Below are 20,441 nucleotides of genomic sequence, written 5' to 3'. Positions count from 1 at the left end.
GAGGGATAAGTGAATTGGGTTGCTGAGAGCTGCTGGTAGCAATGGCTTTACCAGAGGCCACAAGAACATACAGCAGATGGCAATTGATAGTTCAGGTGTCAACCCACCAGATGAATAATTCTCTGATGGAGGAATCTTGTTTAACAAGGCTTACGGGACCACAGACTCTGGACTGGTTGCTTCTGTCTGTAATTTTCTCATGTGTCTCTGCATTTCTTCCCTACAAACAGCTGTGGGTATTTTCCCCACTGCTTGTGTGTTTATCTCATGAATATATTTCATCTACTGGGCACACATATCTGGATGGTCAGAAAGATGATTTCTGCTTAAGCTATATAATTTTGATGAATAGAAATAATATTAGGATATTTTTCAAAGCTCAGACTGACATAGTAAAATTACAATATTCTTAGTTATAAAGACAGCTTTTTACACATTTAGCTGATTTCAGACTTCAGAGCAGATTCAAAATAGATTAGTTGCCCCTGCAAAATAATTCATAAGGGCAGATTCCCAGGTGTCTGTTGAACCAAAGTCAGGCCGATAACATTAAGACATAACTCCCTGCAGATGTTGACTTTCTGCACATACTCCTGGCCTCAATTTGTGATGTAGGACTCAAGGTCCAGCCAACTAAGTGTTTATTAAGTCCTGAATTTCAGTGTTACTCTCTGTCTGGGAATCATGTCAGCATGGCCTCCCTAGCCTGAGAGAAACTATGTGCTTAGTGTTCTTAGAATAGGTTGGACCCCCGTGTATGTAGCTCATTATTGTCCAGAGTTTGGCAGTTGAAGGAGGTGTGTGTAGAAAGAGCTATGTAAAGAGCTGATTAGAGCTGTGTAAACAGCTGTGTAGCTATGTAGAGAGCTGTAAAGAGCTGTGTAGAACTATGTATAGAAGATGAGTAGCTGTGTAGAGAGATGGAGCAGCACCTATGTAAAGATGTGTGTGCCGGGCGGTGGTGGCGCACACTTTTAATCCCAGCACTTGGGAGGCAGAGCCAGGAGGATCTTTGTGAGTTTGAAGCCAGCCTGGTCTACAGAGCGAGATACAGGACAGGCACCAAAACTACACAGAGAAACCCTGTCTCGGGGGGAAAAAAAAGTGTATAAGAAGAGATATGTAGAAGAGAGGTATGTGGAGATGTAGCTGTTGAGGAAAGATGTATGGATAGAAGAGAGAGCTATGTAGATGAAATGTATAGCTATGTAGAAGAGGTGTATGGAAAATGAAGTTGTGTGGAGACAGATTTTCAGAAATATTTTTTAAGATGAAGTAAAAGAGAAAAGTTACCATCATAAAGCATGTGTTTCTTTATTACCTGTCAGATAGAAAAAGTCTAGCCCTTGCTGCATTCATGGCTTTTTTTTTTTTTTTTTTTTTTTTGCAAGCCCTGGTGCTGCCTGGAGGCTGGCCCCCTAGGCAGCGTTTTGGGGAAAAAAATTACCTGTGAATTGATAATTTTTGAAGCTGCTATTCATATTGTCTGTTTTCTTTTATCATATATGTTTGGAATTTTTTCATATGTTGAAGCATCTGGAGAGTTTTAAAGAAAATATGAAGCAATTTAGTGAAGAAAGGGTTTCTTTTAGCTTACTGCTCCAAAGAGGGACATAGACCATCATAGTTAGGACGGTAGCAGCAGTGTAATACCATCTCCAAATCTTGTATAGGCAGGATGGAACCAGAGAAATAACTGCAGGTACAGCCATGCTAAAACCTTTAAGCCTCCTGCCTAGTATTTCTTTCAGCAAGACTCCATCCCCTAAACGTTTCCAAACATTGCCACCTGCTGGAGACCAAGTGTTCACCCACATGAGCTTACGGTAGGCTTCCCTTATTCAAACCACAATACCGGCCTTTTGAACCAGCAGTTGAATCTGATTGATATTAAGCTTCTTTTCAGGTTTTTCTATAAAAACATTTGGAGGAGTTGGGATGAAGAAGAAGAAGATGAGTATGATTATTTTATCAGATGTGTTGAACCTCGACTGAGATTGTAAGTATTTATTACTTACTGATGTGGTAGAGACACACACAGGAGCTTCTGATGTACAGATAGTACAGATAGTGCATCATGACAAGTTATTGAATAAACCTTGTGGGGGGAAAAACAGACACCTGCATTGTGTGTGTGTGTGTGTGTGTGTGTGTGTGTGTGTGTGTGTGTGTGTACGTACTTGTATACTTGTATTCTGTTTTGTTTTGAGATAGAATCTCTATAGCTCCGCCTCCCCCGCCCCGGTCTCACTAGTATTGCAATAATAGGCTTGTGCCACCATGCCTGGTTCTATTTATGAAGTAAATTTAAAAGTAGAGTTTTGCCGGGCGGTGGTGGCTCACGCCTTTAATCCCAGCACTCGGGAGGCAGAGGCAGGTGGATCTCTGTGAGTTCGAGGCCAGCCTGGACTGCCAAGTGAGTTCCAGGAAAGGCGCAAAGCTACACAGAGAAACCCTGTCTCCAAAAACCAAAAAAAAAAAAAAGTAGAGTTTTAAGAATATCTAGGTTAAAAGCTTGTAAATCTGAAATATTGGGAGCCAGGCCAACCCCAGGCTTCCTCAGAGGCCCCAATGAAAAGAAAAAGGGAACGGAGAACTCTAGTTCTGTGTCCTTACCCAGGGTATAAACTTGGCAAGATCCCAGTGTAGGGCTGATGCCAGGGCCTTGAAGGAGTTACGGTTTTGGCCCCTGGGAACCTGGATTTCTCCTCTGAATGGATGTAGCTGGGGTAGCTGTGTCTGAGGAATCCTGTTTTCTTTGCCAACATCATCCGATTTAGCTCTCTGCTGATCTTTGGCCATTTCGTTCCTTGCAAACCGTATATAAGATGCTCTACTTTTTAATAAACTTGCTTTGGATAAGTCATCAACTTATGAAAGACTTCCTGATCCCAACAATCTGTCTACTGTAGTTCTCATTCCTCCCCCTCCTCCTAGACACCTAGCCATTAGGGACTCTTATTTCTGTGTGTTCAATTCACTGAATAATATTCAACTGAGCTTGTACGTTAAGAATCTTGAATATTGTTAAGAGACTGAATATTTTCTAAATTTGGTTTGGTTACTCTTAAACAGCAATAGTTAATTTTTATAGGTGTGAAATTTAATTATAGGTAAATATCATATGTATCTGGTATATTTGATCTTTACCTGGAGAAAAAATATGTTCTGATTTGACAGTCTTCTATATGCTAACAATGATTAATTAATATGGTATCATACATTTCACTGGCAAATGTGAGAACCTAAGGGAGATTATTTTTTGTTGTTGTTGTTATGGAGAAGAAAGGAAAATGGTATGATAGAAATGTTGGCAGATGGGAAAAGTTCCCTGTGCTGATAGAAGAGCTGTCAACAGGCAACATTTAAAAGTGATCAAACCATATTGTTTTGATTTTATATTATGTGTATTTTTCCTTTCTAATTCAGAACACACTATAACAAAATGTAGGAGGCAGAAATATGACTGTTGGTGTATTATTTTCAAACTTTGAAGTTTCAGTATAAAAAAATGCTAATTAACATGGTTGCAGAAATGTTAAGAGACTGCTTTTAAAATTGAGTCTGGTCTTCACAGCTTGACCTGATGCATCTGTCAATGATGGTCCCTGTTTTCTTGTTTGGAAAGTGGACTTGCAGATTATCTTTAGCTGCATATGGGTTAACTAAAGCACCAAATCCACACTTTCTAGTGTCTCCTAATATTTGAAAAGCCTGAAAATTTATTTTCTTTAAAATGTTAAGTATTAGCTGTAGTTTGATATGTTTGCTTAGGTTATGTTTTTCTTCTCCCATCTTATTCAGAGCATTACTAATTTAAAACAGCAAAACTTCTACAAAACAAAACATTTAAGGCATTATTTCTCAACATTCACTAGGTATTAGTTTCTGTAGAGAACTTTAGAAAGTACATCTATGTTTAAGAGATCTATTTAATTGGTCTGATTGGGAGTCTGGCATTTACATTTTTAGATGCTACCCGTGAGTATAATATTAAAAAGCTCTTGTCTGAGTCATAACTAGTTAAATTGAGAAATAAAATGATTATTTAAAAATTATATATAATTATATATGAGAGTAATATTGTACTTAAGTTCCATATTGATCTTTTTTTTTCATTAATTTTTACCCATTAGCTTAGTCATGTCATTTTACTGCATGCATTTTTTAAGATTATTTATTATGTATACTGTGTTCTGTCTGCATGCATACCTGCACTCCAGAAGAGAGCATCAGATCTCATTATAGATGGTTGCTAGCTGCCATGCGGTTGTTGGGAATTGAACTCAGGAAGAACCACCTCTCTGAGTCATCTCTCTAGCCCCTGCATGCCTTTTTCATCTAACTCTTTCCTTTGGTTAGTTGAGCCAGAGGTAACTAACCAAAGGAAAGATAGAAGGTCTATCTTGTTTACCTTCCCAAAGAACCAATTCTTGATTCATTTATTTTTTTGTAGTGTTTTCTTTTTTTCTATATCATTAATTGTTGCTTTAATTTTTGTTACTTCTTTTTCTAATTTCTTGAAGTGCATTGTTAAGTCATTTATTTGTACTCTCCCTGGTTTTTTTTAATGTAGGTCCTTAGGGCTACGAACTTCACTCGTAGAACTGCTTATAATGTGTCTCAGAGGTTTTGTTGTTTCTCTTTTGTTTTTATTTAGTTTTAGGAATAATTTGATTTATTTGACCCACTTGCCATTAAGTAATAAGTTGTTTAACTTCTATGAGTTTATACACTAGTTTGCTAGAGTCTTGTGTCAATTTTATATTTAAATATTCAGATAGGCTACAAGGGATTTTTTAAAAATTTTTTCTGTATTTGTTAAGGTTTGTTATTTCTGTGTATGAATTCTTTTAGGCCATTTGGAATCATGGAATGTTTTTGTTTTGTTTTAATCATTCAACTATGTCAGATTTTTTTTCTGGGTACAGTAGTCTTGAGTTGGCAGTTGTAGTCTTTTATAACTTAGAGTGTATTGTTCTTGACTCTTATGGCTTTCAGAGATTCCATTGATAAATCAGGTGTTATTCTAGTGGAGTTTCCTTTATATATAACTTGTATCTTCTTTCTTCTAGCTTTTAATATTTTTTCTTTGTCTTATATAGTGTTTTGACTATGATATGATGTGGAGTGTTTAATTTTCTGGTTTTGAGTAGTTGGTGTTCTTTGAGTATGTCTTTCCTTAGCTTGGGAAAGTTTTCTTCTATGATGTTGTTAAAGATCTGGTCCATGACATTGCCTCCTAATTCTCGGTCTTCTAGCCTATAATTCCAAGATTTAATGGTATCCCACATTTCTTGTTTTTTCCTATCCTTTGACTAAAATAATAATTTCTTAGCTTATTTTTTTTCTAGAACCTCTGCTGTATCTTGCTGTTCTATTTTCTGTTTGATTCATTTTACTTGTAAGGCTTTGCTCTGAGTTCTCTAATTGGAATACTGAGTTTTTCCATTCCATCCTCATTTTGACTTGTATTCTTTTAAATGTTTCTATCTCTTTATTGAATTAAGTTTTCAAATCTCAAATTATCTTCATTCAGCTGTGTATTTTTTCTTGTACATTACTCAAGTATTTATTATTTTCTTCTCAGAGATCAATGTTTGTATATTTAAATTTTTTGCATATTTTGTGATTATTTTTTTAAAGTCTGTGACCTGAGGTTCATCTAGGGCATTCTCATTAAAGAACACTTCTATAGGACTAAGTTTGATGGGAGGTATGCTATTTTATTTTGGCCTTTCATATTGTTTTGGTTTTTATGATTTGACCTGAGCATGTGGACTTCTTTCTTTGGCTGTGTGACTGGTGTGCAAACCTGCCCTTCTTTAGATTAGGCCAATGTAGGCCATGTGTCCCTAGAGCAAGGCCAGGTATAATAAGTAGATGATCTGTTGAATTGGACCAGGGAAAGATAGCTCCTAAACTACAGGTCTATAGCTAGTCCAAGAAAGGAGGTTTACAAATGTTGAAAGTTCATGAGCACAACTCTATAATTAGGATTACAGATTTGCAGATGGCGGGGTGGGGTGGGGTAAAGGCTAATTTAAGGCCAGGGAAAGGTAATAAGAGATTTACTCAGGAAAGGTGCCTTACTCACAGGCCAACAGATCAAGAACAAAGCTTGTAAGTTTACAGATGACTGATGGGTCGGGGCAAGAATAGAAAAGTAAGAAGTGACCCAGGAATGGTGGCTTGCAGACAAAGAGAGTGCTAAAAATGATGGTAAAATAAGCTGAGTCTTTGAGGACTAAATCAAATCTTAATGATAGGAAAATGTCCTAGAAAAGGGAATGGATTTTAATTTGCTTTTAAACTTTCAGGTATTATGATATACTTGAAGATCGAGTTCCCTCAGGACTTATTGTTGACTACCACAATCTGTTGTCTCAATGTGAAGAGAGTTACAGGAAATTTTTAAATCTGAGAAGCAGTTTGTCAAATTGTAATTCTGATTCTGAACAGGAAAATATCTCCATGGTGGAAGGGTTAAATTTGTATTCAGAAATTGAACAGTTGAAACAGAAGCTAAAACTCATCGAGAATCCTTTGTTGAGGTATGTGTCTTGTTGTTCTTAATTATTTAGCATATCTTACTAGCTATCTTAGTGAGAAGTGATGGTTCTTGTTTTCTTGTTTTGTTTTTGTTTGTTTGTTTTAAAGATATGTTTTTGGTTATCAGAAGAACTCTAATATCCAAGCCAAGGGCACTCGTCAAAATGGCCAGAAGGTCACCCATGTGGTTTCCTCCACCATGAAGACAGGTCTGCTGCGGTCTCTATTCAGGGACAGGTTTTGTGAGGAGTCTTGCAAAGAAGAAACAGAAATTCAGGTAAAAAGAAATTTTTGCTCTAAGTGACTGCTTTTGATTAACTCCAAATTTTCACCAATTCTACAAAGTGTTTACAGAAAGTTTCTGGAGTTGGTTTTCTGTGAGATCCAAATAGTAAGAGCACTGTTCTTTTTCAGTGATAGCAATGCAAAAGCACACACTGGGCTAAGTGCACTATTAGAAAGATAGATTAAAAACAAAGTTGGGTTCATTTTCAAATGGGACATGAAGGCCCTTGGAGTGATACCTAAGTGGCTTTGGGGATGTATATTTACAGTATGTTGTTTTTTAGTTCCATAGTGATCTGTTGTCTGCTATAAATGCCTGCCATGAGGGTGACACTGTTATTATTTGTCCTGGCCATTATGTGGTTCATGGCACCTGCTCCATAGCTGACTCCATTGAGTTAGAAGGTGAGTATGAAAGATCATAACCAAACTTTCATTCATAAGTAAACAGTAAATTAGTGATCTTGATTAACTCCAAAATTCAACCCATCTGATTTCAAGTGAGGTGCTTTGACACATTAATGTTTTTTGGTGTTTTGGTTTTTTTTTTTGTTTTGTTTTGTTTTGTTTTGTTTTTTTTGATTTTTCAAGACAGGGTTTCTCCATGTAGTTTTGGTGCCTGTCCTGAATCTCGCTCTGTAGACCAGGCTGGCCTCAAACTCAGAGATCCACCTGGCTCTGCCTCCCGAGTGCTGGGATTAAAGGTGTGTGCCACCACCACCCGGCTCACATTAAGGATATTTAAATTGTATAAGAAATTGACCCAGTGTTTGAACAGTTTGAATCATAAGTGTTTGTAGCAGTATATTGATAAGATTTTTATAGATGCACATTAAAAACAAAGGCTATTAGTAACAAGTATAGGTTCTAGAAGATTGGTAGTTTATAGAAAGGAAGTCTATTTCTAGAACAGAAGTGTGTGTGTGTGTGTGTGTGTGTGTGTGTGTGTGTGTGTGTGTGTGTGTGTGTGTGAATTTGTTAATTACCTTACAAAGTAGCAGGTTTCCTTATGACGTTTTCGTATGTTTAGTTTTAGTTTAACCTCACCACAACTTCTGCCTGTCACTGCCTCCTTGCTTCCCTGCTTTAACCCTTTGATTCCCAGTATTCCCTTTCTACTTTCATATCTATTATTTCTTGCACCCCTCCCTTCATGACATATACTATATCCCCTCTCATCTAATACAAATACATTAAAAATTAGAAGCTAAGATACACATACAAGAGAGAAAATGAGATGTTTGTCTTTCTGAATCTGGATTACCTCACTTAATATTTTCTGCTTCCATTACCTGTGAACTTTATAATTTCCTATCTTCTTTTTTAGAACTGAATTTATATATGTACCACAATATGAGTATTGTGTATATATACCACAATATCATTATCAGTTGATGGATATCTAGTCTCTTTTTTTTTTTAATGGAACAGCAATAAATATGGATAAACAAGTATCTCTTTAGTAGGTTTGAAGAGTTCTCTGAGTGTATGTCCAGGAGTGGTGTAGCAGGGTCATATGTTAGTTCTATTTTTAGTATTTTGAGAAATTTCCACACTGATTTCCATAGTCCATATTACATTCCCACTAACAGTGAATAAGAATTTATCTTTCTCCACATCTTCACCAACATTTGTTGGCATTCATTTTCTTTTTTTCTTTTTTTTTTTTTTTTGGTGGGGGGGTTGGTTTTTTGTTTTGTTTTTGTTTTTCAATACAGGGTTTCTCTGTGTGACAGTCCTGGCTGTCCTGGAACTCACTCTGCAGACCAGGCTGAGATCCGCCTGCCTCTGCCTCCTGAGTGCTGAGATTAAAGGTGTGCGCCACCACTGCCCAGCGTCATTCATTGTCTTAATGATGATTGTTCTATGGTGAGATGAAATCTCAGGGTTGCTTTAATTTGCATTTCCCTAATGACTAAAATGTTAAATACTTTAAAGATGTTCATTGGCCATTCGCACCTCTTCTTTGGACATTCTCTATTCAATTGCATGGCCTGCTTTTCATTGGGTTGCTTGTTTTGTTTTAGTATTTTGAGGGGTTTTTTTTAATATCCTATATATTAACCATCTTTTGAATATATAGCTGGAAAATATTTTCTCCCGTTCTGAAGAGTACATTTTCCCTCCATTAACAAGACCTTTGCTGTATGGAAGCTTCTTAATTTTATGAGGGCAGTTATTGTTTATTAGTCTTGAATACCAGCTATGTAATCTATCTAAAGGAGTAGGCCCCATATCCATTCACACAGCAGTTAGCTATTACCAAGATAGTCATGCTACCATTGTATCAGTGAGCATATTCTGTCTGGCAGGTGTGTGTTACCACATGCATGTTCCACAGTTGGGTGAGACTGTTGTTAAGATTTTTCCCTTAGCAGCCTGGATAGCACCTCCTGGTACTGTGAACACTAGCCAGCAGAGAGGGAGTTCTGCGTAGTTGTATATCGTTTTCTCTGTGTCCTATAGCAAAAGTATGTTACCCTCACGTTCTGGTGGGTGACTGAGAGCAATGATAATAGCCTGTGTTGTTTTTGGGACTTCTGAGACGTTTCTGGTCAACAAGTCACAAAACAGTATGGTACTGGGCTCTTGTTTAAAAGCTTATGACTTCTTTTTTCTCCCCCTGGAGCTGAGGACCAAACCAGGGCCTTGTGCTTGCTAGGCAAGCGCTCTACCACTGAGCTAAATCCCCAACCCCAAAGCTTATGACTTCTTTGAGCACCATTATCCATACATGAAGAGTACTTCCATTTCAAGCTTTTTTTTAGTTTAAATTCTTTAGCTTTTTTTTTTACTTTATAAAGTACTGTTTCTATATAGCTTTTCCTGTCTTCCCAGCACCCCATATCCCTGACCAAACCTAGCTCCCCCACTTTTATGTCCCTGTGTTTTACTACCTCTTTCCTCAGAGTTTGTCAGCCCATGGCATCTTTCTTGGCACTATAGAGAATTAAATTTTAATTTAAAAAAATTTTGAAGCTATGTATACAAGAAAGAAAATATGGGTTTTCCTTTCTGGGCCTAGGTTACTCAGTGTAATACTTTCCAGTTCTGTAGCACGAATCCTAATTGGTCTTAATAATAAAAACCTGGAGCCAAATATCAAGGTAAATACTGAAAGACCAGTAAAGGAACCAACCACTAGACTTCTTATCTCTACCGAATCCTCAACCTGAAAAGGCTGAGCTCCTGTCTCTAACCCACCTTATCACTTCCTCTCTCCGCCCAGCCATATCACTTCCTGTTTCCTCTTCTCAAGTGCTGGGATTAAAGGTGTGTGCCACGACTGCTTGTCCTTTAGTGGCTAGCTATGCACTCTGATCTCCAGGAAAGCTTTATTTGTGTATACACAAACAAAATATCACCACATTTCCCCTTTTTTGTCTAAAATAAAAAAAGGTGATAACTAATACAAGAAAAATTATATACAATAAGTATAATGACTGTATACAGTATATACAGTCAATAAATACAGCAACACTATCTAGTCTATAAACAATTGACAAATGCACAGAAAAATACTCCATATCTATCCTGTCTTGATGAGTCCAGAATTCACAATGTAGATGTAACCGTCTTATTAAATAAGAAACACAGAGCCAATACAGAGATGAAAGCCAAGAGGTCAGAGCAATAGCTAAGAGCTAAAAATCTTACCCTTCACTGTTGCTGTTGTCCTACCTCTTCGAAAGAGAGCTACTTCCTGTGTGCCTGTCTTTTTAATAGTTTCTGTTCTGCCTTCTCATTGGTTGTAAACACAACCACATGACCTCCTAGTCACTGCCTGTCTGTACAGACCTTCAGGTCTTCTATGGTTGATATTGAGATTAAAGGCATATGTCTCCAATGCTGGCTGTATCCTTGAACACACAGAGATCTACCTAGCTCTGCCTACCAAGTGCTGGGATTAAAGGCGTGCACCACCACCGCCCAGCTTTTGCTATGGCTTGCTAATAGCTCTGACCCCCGGGCAACTTTATTTATTAACATACAAATCACATTTTAGTACAAATAAAATATCACCATATTTCCCCTTTTCTATTTTAATAAAAAGAAAAAAGGAAAAAAGCTGTAACTAATGTAAGAAAAAATATATACAAAAGTACAATAACTATATACCATATATACAAGCAATAAATACCTAAACAATGTCTAGTCCATTTGTATTTGACAAATTCAAAGAAAATAATTCCATTATCTATCCTATTTTGGTAAGTCCAAAATGTACCTAATTCACTTTCTATCCTAACTAATCTTCAACTATAACTAACTAATCTTCAACTCCCTCAGAGACACAAGAAGGAAATAATATTTCCTAACAAAAATAAAAACAGGAAGTGCATGCAAGCAACTTCCAAAAAAATTGTGAGTTGACAGAAACAGCCAGCTGCCTGGACAGTCACCTGAGGTTTCAGCCTATAGACTTAGCATATCTGACAGACTCATTTGTGAAGTAGGATGTACACAAGGTCAACAGTTCAACCTCACATTGGGTGAGAGCAGTCCTAATTCACTTTCTAACCTAACTTGCATTACCAAAATTATCTTTTAATGTCTGTCAACCTTGTATACTTTACACCTCTTTAGTGAATTTCTTTGCTGAATCTGGTAACAAGGATAATTATAACTATAGCTATAAGGACTTCAACTCCATCGGAGACCCAAGAAGGAAATAATACTACCTGAGTAAACAGGAAGTGCAAGCAAGCAACTTCCAAAAAATGTGAGAAATGACAGAAACATCTGGCTGCCTGGACAGTCAGTCACCCACAGTTCCTCTTCAATGTCGGGGCATCCATCTTCAGCCTACAAGCTTAGAATATCTGACAGACTTTTCTGTGAAGCAGGATATTCCAAAGGGCTGTCCTACCTTACCTTGGCAAAGTTTAGCAGGCCTTGCTTTTGTGTCCTTGTCCCATTTGGACAGCATACTGTCAACAGTTGAGGCAAGGGCATTTTCTTGCCCAGTGGCTAACTTACCACAAAGAAAGTAAACTCCATATGTAGTTTCTTCGATGCCCATCATCTTCTCTGAAGTAGATTTGTGCTACCAGGAGCAGACATGTCTCACTGTTATTAAAAAAAAAAAAAGAAAAAGGAACCTATGTTATTAAAATATCTTAAATACCATAGTCAATAGCTCTCTGAAGTGTTTGGTGACCACCTGTCTACCTAAAGTATATCTCTTTGACCTTGAAAACATACCTGATATGACTACAAGTTCAATTGTAATAGGTGACTAGTTACTAACCTGCATTTCCTTATTATCCTAAATAGTTGGTAATAATAACTTTCTAGGACTAGGAATTTGCATGACATTGATAAATGAGCTGTATAGGTACAATACTTTCAACAAGATTAGAAACATGTACAGTATGCTCTAACAAAAATAATCTTAATTTTGTATCAATATACAAAAATCCATATCAATGTAAAATATTTAAGTCTATTAGTTGCTTTTTTGGTTTAAAAGTAGATTCTATAATCTATCCTTATCATATCTATAGCCCCCTTTTTTCTTTTCAAAACAAGAACTCTCAATCTAATGTCCTTTGTTCAGCTTTTTTCCTGACCATTACCAATAACAACTTGTAACCAACCACCCTAAACAATGACAAATATCCATAACCCACTGAATGACCAAAAGCCACCCACCCCACCTCTTATGAATGTGGGCATCGTGTTCTTAAGTTTACTTCCTGCTGTCTGGGGGCAAAGGCATCTTTAGGGGATCCTGAAAAGAAAAATTTGAGTTAATTGCAAGTCCTAGGAGAGGTAGCTGTATCATTTGTTGTCTAGTTTTGCTTAATGGGAAAGTGCAGGGCTTATCTCAAGTTCTGGCTAGAGTAGTCTGTGAGGCTGGATCATCTCAGCTAGCCACCTCAAGATTATCCTGAGCAGTTTGCAGTCCAAAGCCGATCTTTGGGTGGTGTTTGTCAGCTTAGTAACATTATCGCAATACAGGTGGAATCCTCATTGTGGGACCCCGTCATCCTTTTGGAGACTTCAAAGGTCACTGTTAGGCGTGTTCATGGTTCACTGCTGAAAACTTAAACGTTTTAAATGTCATATGCAGACATTTATTTATTTATTATTAACCTCAAAAAGGTTAAAGGATTGATATTTGTTATATACATCCAGAGTACAAAAACTTAATTCCTAGTTACCTAATAGAGACTCAAACCCGAAATCATGTACAGGAAGCTAGATGAAACCTTTTTCTAGAATTACTTAGTACTCTATGTGACCATTAATATCATGACAAAAAAAAGTTTAAAATATATATAATTAATATTATAAATTTTGAGAAAATATTCATACCTTACAAAAAAGTTTTAAAGAGTCAAAATGAAACCAAAAGATTATGAGATTAGTGGCAATAAAATAGTCCCTTAATTTTTGTTTTTCTTCTATCCCTTATCAGTTGGCTCTTCTGACACAAGACTGAAATTTTGGCTTTTACTTTAAGAAGCATTCTTGGGTTTAGAGAAGGAGAGAGTCACACTCATGTCTTTAGAGAACAGCAGAAACAAACATTTAGGAAGAGTTATGAAATTTCATCCTGTTGAAAATGTGATATATCAATAGGCCAATTTACTCTTTTTCTTGGGACATTTTTTTCTGGATGATTTGTCCTTTTTCTTCAGATGTCTCATTTGTCCAATGGTCTTCAGATTCTTTAGCTGGATGTCTTTATTTTCCTGAAAAGACAAAATAAAACCCTTTCCCAATCTTAACTTTGGGGAAGTTCCCTTTTGGCAAGTTATATCTGATCAAATGAAAAGCATTTGTTAGTTGTATGAGTTAGTTTAAATTGAATGGTCATGCTGGTTGATGAACTATCACCTCTTCTACTCAAGAGATCTCTCTTGTTCAAATCTAATCTTTATCAATTTTGATTAATGGTTTCTACTGAATTTTTTGTTTTATTTCTTAAAGCTTTTCTATCATCCAGAGCAGTATGGTTTTTTACAATTGGCTTTAGGTCCTTTAATTGCTCTGGGAAGGAGTTTCCTCCACAGTGACAGGAAAGGCCTTAACAGAATTTGACATGGGGGCCTGTGAGAGACCCCTCAAGGTGTTACCGATGGCAAAGGGTTACCTTGCCTGTCCCTTGTTGATCTACATTCATTAATCCAATGTCTGCCTTTACCACACCTTCTGCATACTCCAGAATCCATGTGTTCTATTGGGATTATTCTTAGGAAGAAAAAAAAAACAAACATTGTTTCTAGGAATGTCGTGTTTAAAGTCCCTTTTTAGGTGACCTTGTTTACCACAATTGAAACACTTGACATTTTGATTTTTGTTCAAACCTCTGAAAGTTTCCTCTCCTATCCAAGCATCATCATGGTCAAGAGATTCAATATTGACTGTATCTCAGATCCATTCCTCCAAGGGTGCTGATCTTGCCTTTAATGGTTTAATTACCCTTTTGCATTGTGCATTAGCATTTTCAAAAGCCAAAGATTCAATTTTTATTTGTCTAGCTTCTGAATTTGGTATCATTCTATTTACTGCTGAAGTCAATCTTTGTAAGAAATCAGTGAAGTTTTCTTTTGAGCCCTGCATAACTTTAGTAAATGACTCAATTTTCTTTCCTACTTCTTCAGTTCTGTCTCAAGCATTCAAGGCTGCTGGGAGGCATGAAGCTAGGGTGTGGTCTTCATATAGAGATTGCCTTTCTACATTAATAGCATAATCTCCCTCTCCAAGAAGTTGATCCTGGGAGATTTCAATACCTCTCACCCTACTTCATTGCTCAATAGTTTTAGCCTCATCTTTCCACCAGGTCCTCCACTCTAACTGAGGACCAGGCTTCAAGACTGCTGTAACCAAGTCTCTCCATTCTTGAGGGATAATTCTATTACAAGTTGAGTTTAACATCTACTTCACAAAAGGTGAATGCATGCCATATGAGACTATTGCTTTCTTGAATCTCTTCAAATCTAACATTTGCACAGGAATCCATTCAAATAGTCTTATAGTCTTGAGGATATCTATCATTTGGCAGTTCCTGTAAGGTTACTGGATAAATTAAAGTTGGCTGTTTGAAAATCTTAGGCTGTTCCTCCCTAACCTTGTAATGCAATGCTGAGATTAGTTCTCCTTTAAATTCTTCTGTCTGGGTCTGAATCTCTCTATGATCTGTTTTAATAAGTTTTTCTAAAACTTATCTCTGTACTCATTAACCAACTTTTTTATGATAAGATAAAAATGATCAAACAGGTAATTTTTATAATTGACATTATGTAAATCCCATCTAAATTATCCTCTCATTTAATTGTTCCATTTTCAAACCATCCTGTGTATTATCATATGGAGACCTAACTCCATTGTAATAGTGTTTCCCATTTTTTAATGTGGGAAAAAACTCTCTTTTAACTAATTCCTCCCTTTAATAATTCCCAATTTTCTCACCAAATCTACTGGTGATAATGATTCGGTTGTGAGGCTGACTGCTTCTGCATAGAACAGTAGAAGCCAGAACGGGTTTCAAGGGAGCTACCTAGTGTGGTAGCAGCCCTAGGAAGGGAGTCTAGGGAGAGCCCACAACCCACCAAGAGAGGAGAAGCCAAAGAGCCAGCCATCTGCACAGAGGCACGGGCCAAAGCAGCTAGCTCCTGTGGTTTTGGGGGCCCAAAAGCCTATGGAGTTTGCTACAGATAGGCTGCAACAGAAAAATCCTAGATCCACTCAGAGGCTTAGGGGAATACAGCTTGCCTGGAGATCAAAGTATGGAGCTAGCCATTAGAGGTCAGGCAGTGGTGGCACACACCTTTAATCCCAGCATTTAGGAGGAGGAAACAGGAAGTGATAAGGCAGGATGGAGACAGGAGCACAGGCCCTTATCACTCTGAGGATTCCTAGAGGTAAGAATTCTTTCTCATGACTGCTACTCTGCCTCTCTGAACTTTCAGCTTTCACCCTGATATCTGACTCCAGGTTTTTATTATTAAGACCAATTAGAATTTGTGCTACAGACAGTTCTCTTCACTTAAGTGTTTTTCTCTCTTCCTTAGGATATGGTCTACCAGATGATATTGTCATAGAAAAGAGGGGCAAAGGAGATACTTTTGTGGATTGCACGGGTATGGATGTTAAAATTTCAAGCATAAAATTTATCCAGCATGATTCTATAGAAGGAATCTTAGGTAAGTATCTGGATATTTGATATATTTGTTTTGAGCTTTGAGAGAAAAATTGGCTTTTCATGGAAGATAAAATTTAATACTACTTGGATATATGTAGGGCTAGTTAATACTTTATGTGCATATCATGAAAATTTAGGAATCCTCATAGTGAAAAATAACTCAGTTTATTCTTGAAAACTTATTCATTTCTTTTCTATTAATGTTTTCTTGTTGTAGTTTGGTTTGGTTATTGAGACAGGCTATCACTCTGAACCTAGCCATCATGGCAAATGGCAGCCCTGCCTCAGCCTCCTGAGCCCTGGGTTTATAGGCATGTTTCACTACACCTAATACTAGTATAATAGTTTTAAAGTGGTAGACCCTTTTTGGACATGTTTCCTAGTAGTAGGTAATTAGATTACTGAGGCTCTATCCGTGGGAATGGATTGATACTGGTCTTGTAGGAGCAGATTAGTTCCCCTGAGAGTATGTTCTTATAAGAATGAACATGGTAACTCTGTACTCTTCCTTGCTGGTGCATGTACCCCTTCTATATGCAGTTCCTCTCTACATTGTGACATATCTAGGGAGATCTTATCAGATACCATGCTGTTCTGAGTTTATATACACTACAATCGTGTGTGAGGAATTTTGTTATAGATACACCAAAAAGACCAAAACATTGTTCTAGTATTTGTTTTATAGGATATGTATCTACCTGTTTTCAAGATCCTTTTTCTTTTTCCAAGGTACCCAGCAAAGCTGTTTGTTGATACATAAAGGCCATTGTGGTAGTTTGAATGAGAATGGACCCCATTGGCTATTTGAATGTTTGGTTCCCAGTTGGTGGACTATTGGGAAGGCTTAGGGGGTGTGATCTTTTTGGAGAAGTGTTTTATTGGTGGTGGACTTCAAGGTTTCAAAAGCCCACATCAGACTGAGTCTCACTGTCTGCCTGCTCTCTACCTGTTGATCAGGATCTACAATTCTCAGCACTTCTCCAGCACCACGCTTCCCTGTGTGCCGCCTGATGATCATGTACTAACCCTCTAAAACTGTGAAGCAAGCCCCTGATTAAATGCTTTTTCTTATTTATCTTGTAAGAGTTGCCTTGGTCATGATACAGCAGTAGAACAGTGACCAAGACAGCAGATTAAATTTAAATAGGCTGAATACACAACAAGATGGGTTAAGTACATAGTCTTAAATGATCTCAGCACCTGTTATTAACTTGGCTGCAAAGTTCATCAAAACTTTAGTTTTTTGGGGGGGTCAAGAGATATTTTTATAAAGAGTTATCACAACATCTAATGTTAGCTGTAAGCTGTTTCTGATATTGATATATCACTTAAAGTAGTTGAATGAATATTTTTGTTACAGTCATTCACCATGGCAAGACCACACTGGAAAATTGTGTACTGCAATGTGAAACTACAGGAGTCACAGTACGCACATCAGCAGAACTTTTCATGAAGAACTCAGATGTATATGGTGCCAAGGTATTGCTTTGTCTTTGGAAAGAAGTAGTTAGGGTGTTTAAGTTCCAAATAAATAAAACAAATAAGATACCAATAGTTGTAAATCTATTATTTCTTCAAGGAAATTCAGACATTAATAATCTAGTCACCTAAAATTTAGGAAGTCATTAAACATAAGACCTCTATAGCATTTTATAAACAAGGCACTGGAAGAGAAAATGATTGTCTAACTTTCCCTATGATGACTTTAAGAAGTATAGACCCCTGGGCTGGAGAGATGGCTCAGCGGTTAAGAGCACTGGCTGTTCTTCCAAAGGTCCTGAGTTCAATTCCCAGCAACCACATGGTGACTCACAACCATCTATAATGAGATCTGATGCCCTCTTCTAGCCTGCAGGCAAAACATGCAGACAGAATACTGTATACATAATAAATAAATAAATCTTTAAAAAAAAAAAGAAATACAGACCCTTAAGATTATACCCTGGTGGGACTGGAGAGGTGACCCAATGGCTAAGAACTAATATACTGCTCTTGGAGAGGACCCAGGTTCAGTTCCCAACACTCATGTCAGTAGACCAACAACTATTTGTAACTCCTACTCCAAAGGATCTGACACCCTTTTTGTGGACTCTGGGCATCTGTACTCACATGTGCACATTCCTACACACACACACACACACACACACACACACACACACACACACACACACACACACACACACACACACATATATATATATATAAAATATAGTATTTACTATATATATATAGTAAATACTTTTCTTAATATTTTTAAAAGATCATAACTATAAATATTCTAACAATTGAAGCTGTTACTCTAAGTGCTTGAGAATTTCATACATGCATATATACACCTCCTTTTCCCTCTTCTCCATTTCCTCCTCTACCTCTTTATCACTTTCCCCTCCCAACCTCGTGTCCTCTTTTTTTTAAACCTTTGTCCATTTATTGCTGCCCAGATGTGTATGGGTTGAGGTCCATGTGATGGATTGACTGAGAATGAGCCACTGTAGGCTTTGTTGAGAGTCATTTTGAATAACTACATCTTTCAACAGAATTGTTAAATAAATTTATTGACGTAATCAGAAAATTGATTTGTCTATAATGAAAATGTATAATAAGCATTAAGTGTGGCACTCTTTACTCCTTGTAATGTACATCTTTATAAGTGTTTGTGTGTGTGATTTTTATATGTGCTACTGTTTGTCTCTGTGGTGTGATGTGTGGGTATGTGTGTATAGGGGTATGTGTGCTCATGTACTCATGCATATATAAGACAGGTTGATGTTGAATCTCTTCCTCAATCACTTCTATATTATTTTTGAGGTAATGTCTCTCAATGAATCTGGAGCTCGTTTAGTCTGGCTGGACGGTGATCCTCCTGTCTCTGTCCTCGCAGCACTGGAGTTACAGGTTCGCACAGTTGTGCCTGGATTTTTATGTATGTGTTTGGGATCCAAACATTTCATGCTTGTGTTGCAAGCATTTTAGTAAATGAACCTTTTTTTTTTTTTCAGTTTTATGAATGTGATTTTTGAAAGTGCTTAGTTATCAAAAGTTGCTCATCATTGGAGTATTGCTTGGTGCCCCAATATTGCTTGGTGGCAATATGGATTAGAACTGCCTAATAAAGGCCAGCAAAATGGCTCAGTGGGTTAGATGCTTGCTACTAAACCTGAAAACCTGAGTTTGGTCCCTGAGAACCAAAATGGGAGAAGGGGAGAACCAACTCCTAAAAATTGTCTTATGATTTCCACAGGTACACCATGGTATGTATACACACACACACACACACACACACATACACACAAGTATGTGTGAAGTTACGCACGTCCACAAAATAAATAAATGTGAAAGAAAGACCTAATAAAAGTTATCTTTAAAACAATATATTTTGCATTTATCCCATCTGAAAGGCCAAGAAGTAATAGTAATAAACCTTTATAATCGTGTCTTTTTAAATATTTTATTTGCATGTATGTGACTGTTTTGCCTGCTTGTATGTCTGTGCACCACATGTGTTCCTGGTGCTCATGGAGGGAGGCCAGAAAGAGGGTGTAAGATCCCCTGGAACTGGACTTAAAGATGGTTGTGAGCCACCATATGGGTGCTAGGAGTTAAACCCTGGGTGCTCTGGAAGAGCAGCTAGTGCTCTTAACTGCTAAGCCATCTCTCTAGCCCCTATTCTTAACTTTTTAAAGCTGGTACCTCATATTTTATAGGGTGCTGGTATAGAAATATATCCTGGGAGTAAGTGTACCCTAACTGACAATGGGATCCATCACTGCAAGGAAGGGATCCTTATTAAGGTGAGTATTAACTGAAACATTTTTTCTAAAAGTTAGAATGATTTCACCTAAAAAGTTATGTATATTTCTCATGTTGTGTTTTGTTATTTTGTTTTGTAAAATATAAACAGTACATAAACTTTATGGACACTAATAGTAATTAAAGTCTTGTATCTTTAGATCCGCAGAAATAACAGCAACACTTACTTTGAACTCAGTGCTACAACTTACTAATAAGCATAGCTTTTGTACTTTCATTTTTAGAAATAGTGTGGGGAAAGGCAGAGAATTTATGAAACTTGTTTAATATGACAATTCCTTAACATACTTGTTTTCAATGTTACAGGACTTCCTTGATGAACATTATGATATTCCCAAAATTTCTATGATAAATAACATCATACATAACAATGAAGGTTATGGTGTTGTTTTGGTGAAGCCTACGATTTTCTGTGATCTACAGGAAAAGGCCCAAGATGAAACTAGCGGTATGCTATATTTAGTAATTTAATTAAAATATGTAAATGTACTTATTAATTGAATATAAAACTAGATCTAATTTACTGTATTTCAGCAGTAAATTCTGGTGACAATTTTAGTTTTTCTTCCTCAAAAATGTTGCTGGAGGTCTGGCGATAGAGTTCAACTTGTAGAGTGTTTGCCTAACATGCACAAAACTG

General features: G+C 37.0%; 1 protein-coding gene across 1 annotated transcript in view; it reads left to right on the top strand.

The window, feature by feature from the left end:
* Shcbp1 (SHC binding and spindle associated 1) overlaps positions 1 to 20,441 on the top strand; it is a 38,684-nt gene that overhangs the window by 15,283 nt on the left and 2,960 nt on the right. The window contains exons 5-12 of the mRNA XM_052752760.1: positions 1,907 to 1,999; positions 6,321 to 6,554; positions 6,661 to 6,829; positions 7,122 to 7,242; positions 15,861 to 15,992; positions 17,352 to 17,470; positions 19,696 to 19,782; positions 20,108 to 20,249. Coding sequence (XP_052608720.1) covers positions 1,907 to 1,999; positions 6,321 to 6,554; positions 6,661 to 6,829; positions 7,122 to 7,242; positions 15,861 to 15,992; positions 17,352 to 17,470; positions 19,696 to 19,782; positions 20,108 to 20,249 — 1,097 coding nt within the window. The remainder of the gene's footprint in view (positions 1 to 1,906; positions 2,000 to 6,320; positions 6,555 to 6,660; positions 6,830 to 7,121; positions 7,243 to 15,860; positions 15,993 to 17,351; positions 17,471 to 19,695; positions 19,783 to 20,107; positions 20,250 to 20,441) is intronic.

This window comes from Peromyscus californicus, unplaced genomic scaffold (assembly GCF_007827085.1).
Source record: "Peromyscus californicus insignis strain IS unplaced genomic scaffold, ASM782708v3 Scaffold_23__1_contigs__length_62951481, whole genome shotgun sequence".
NCBI classification, from domain to species: Eukaryota; Metazoa; Chordata; class Mammalia; order Rodentia; family Cricetidae; genus Peromyscus; species Peromyscus californicus.
This window is presented reverse-complemented; position numbering and strand designations above follow the sequence as displayed.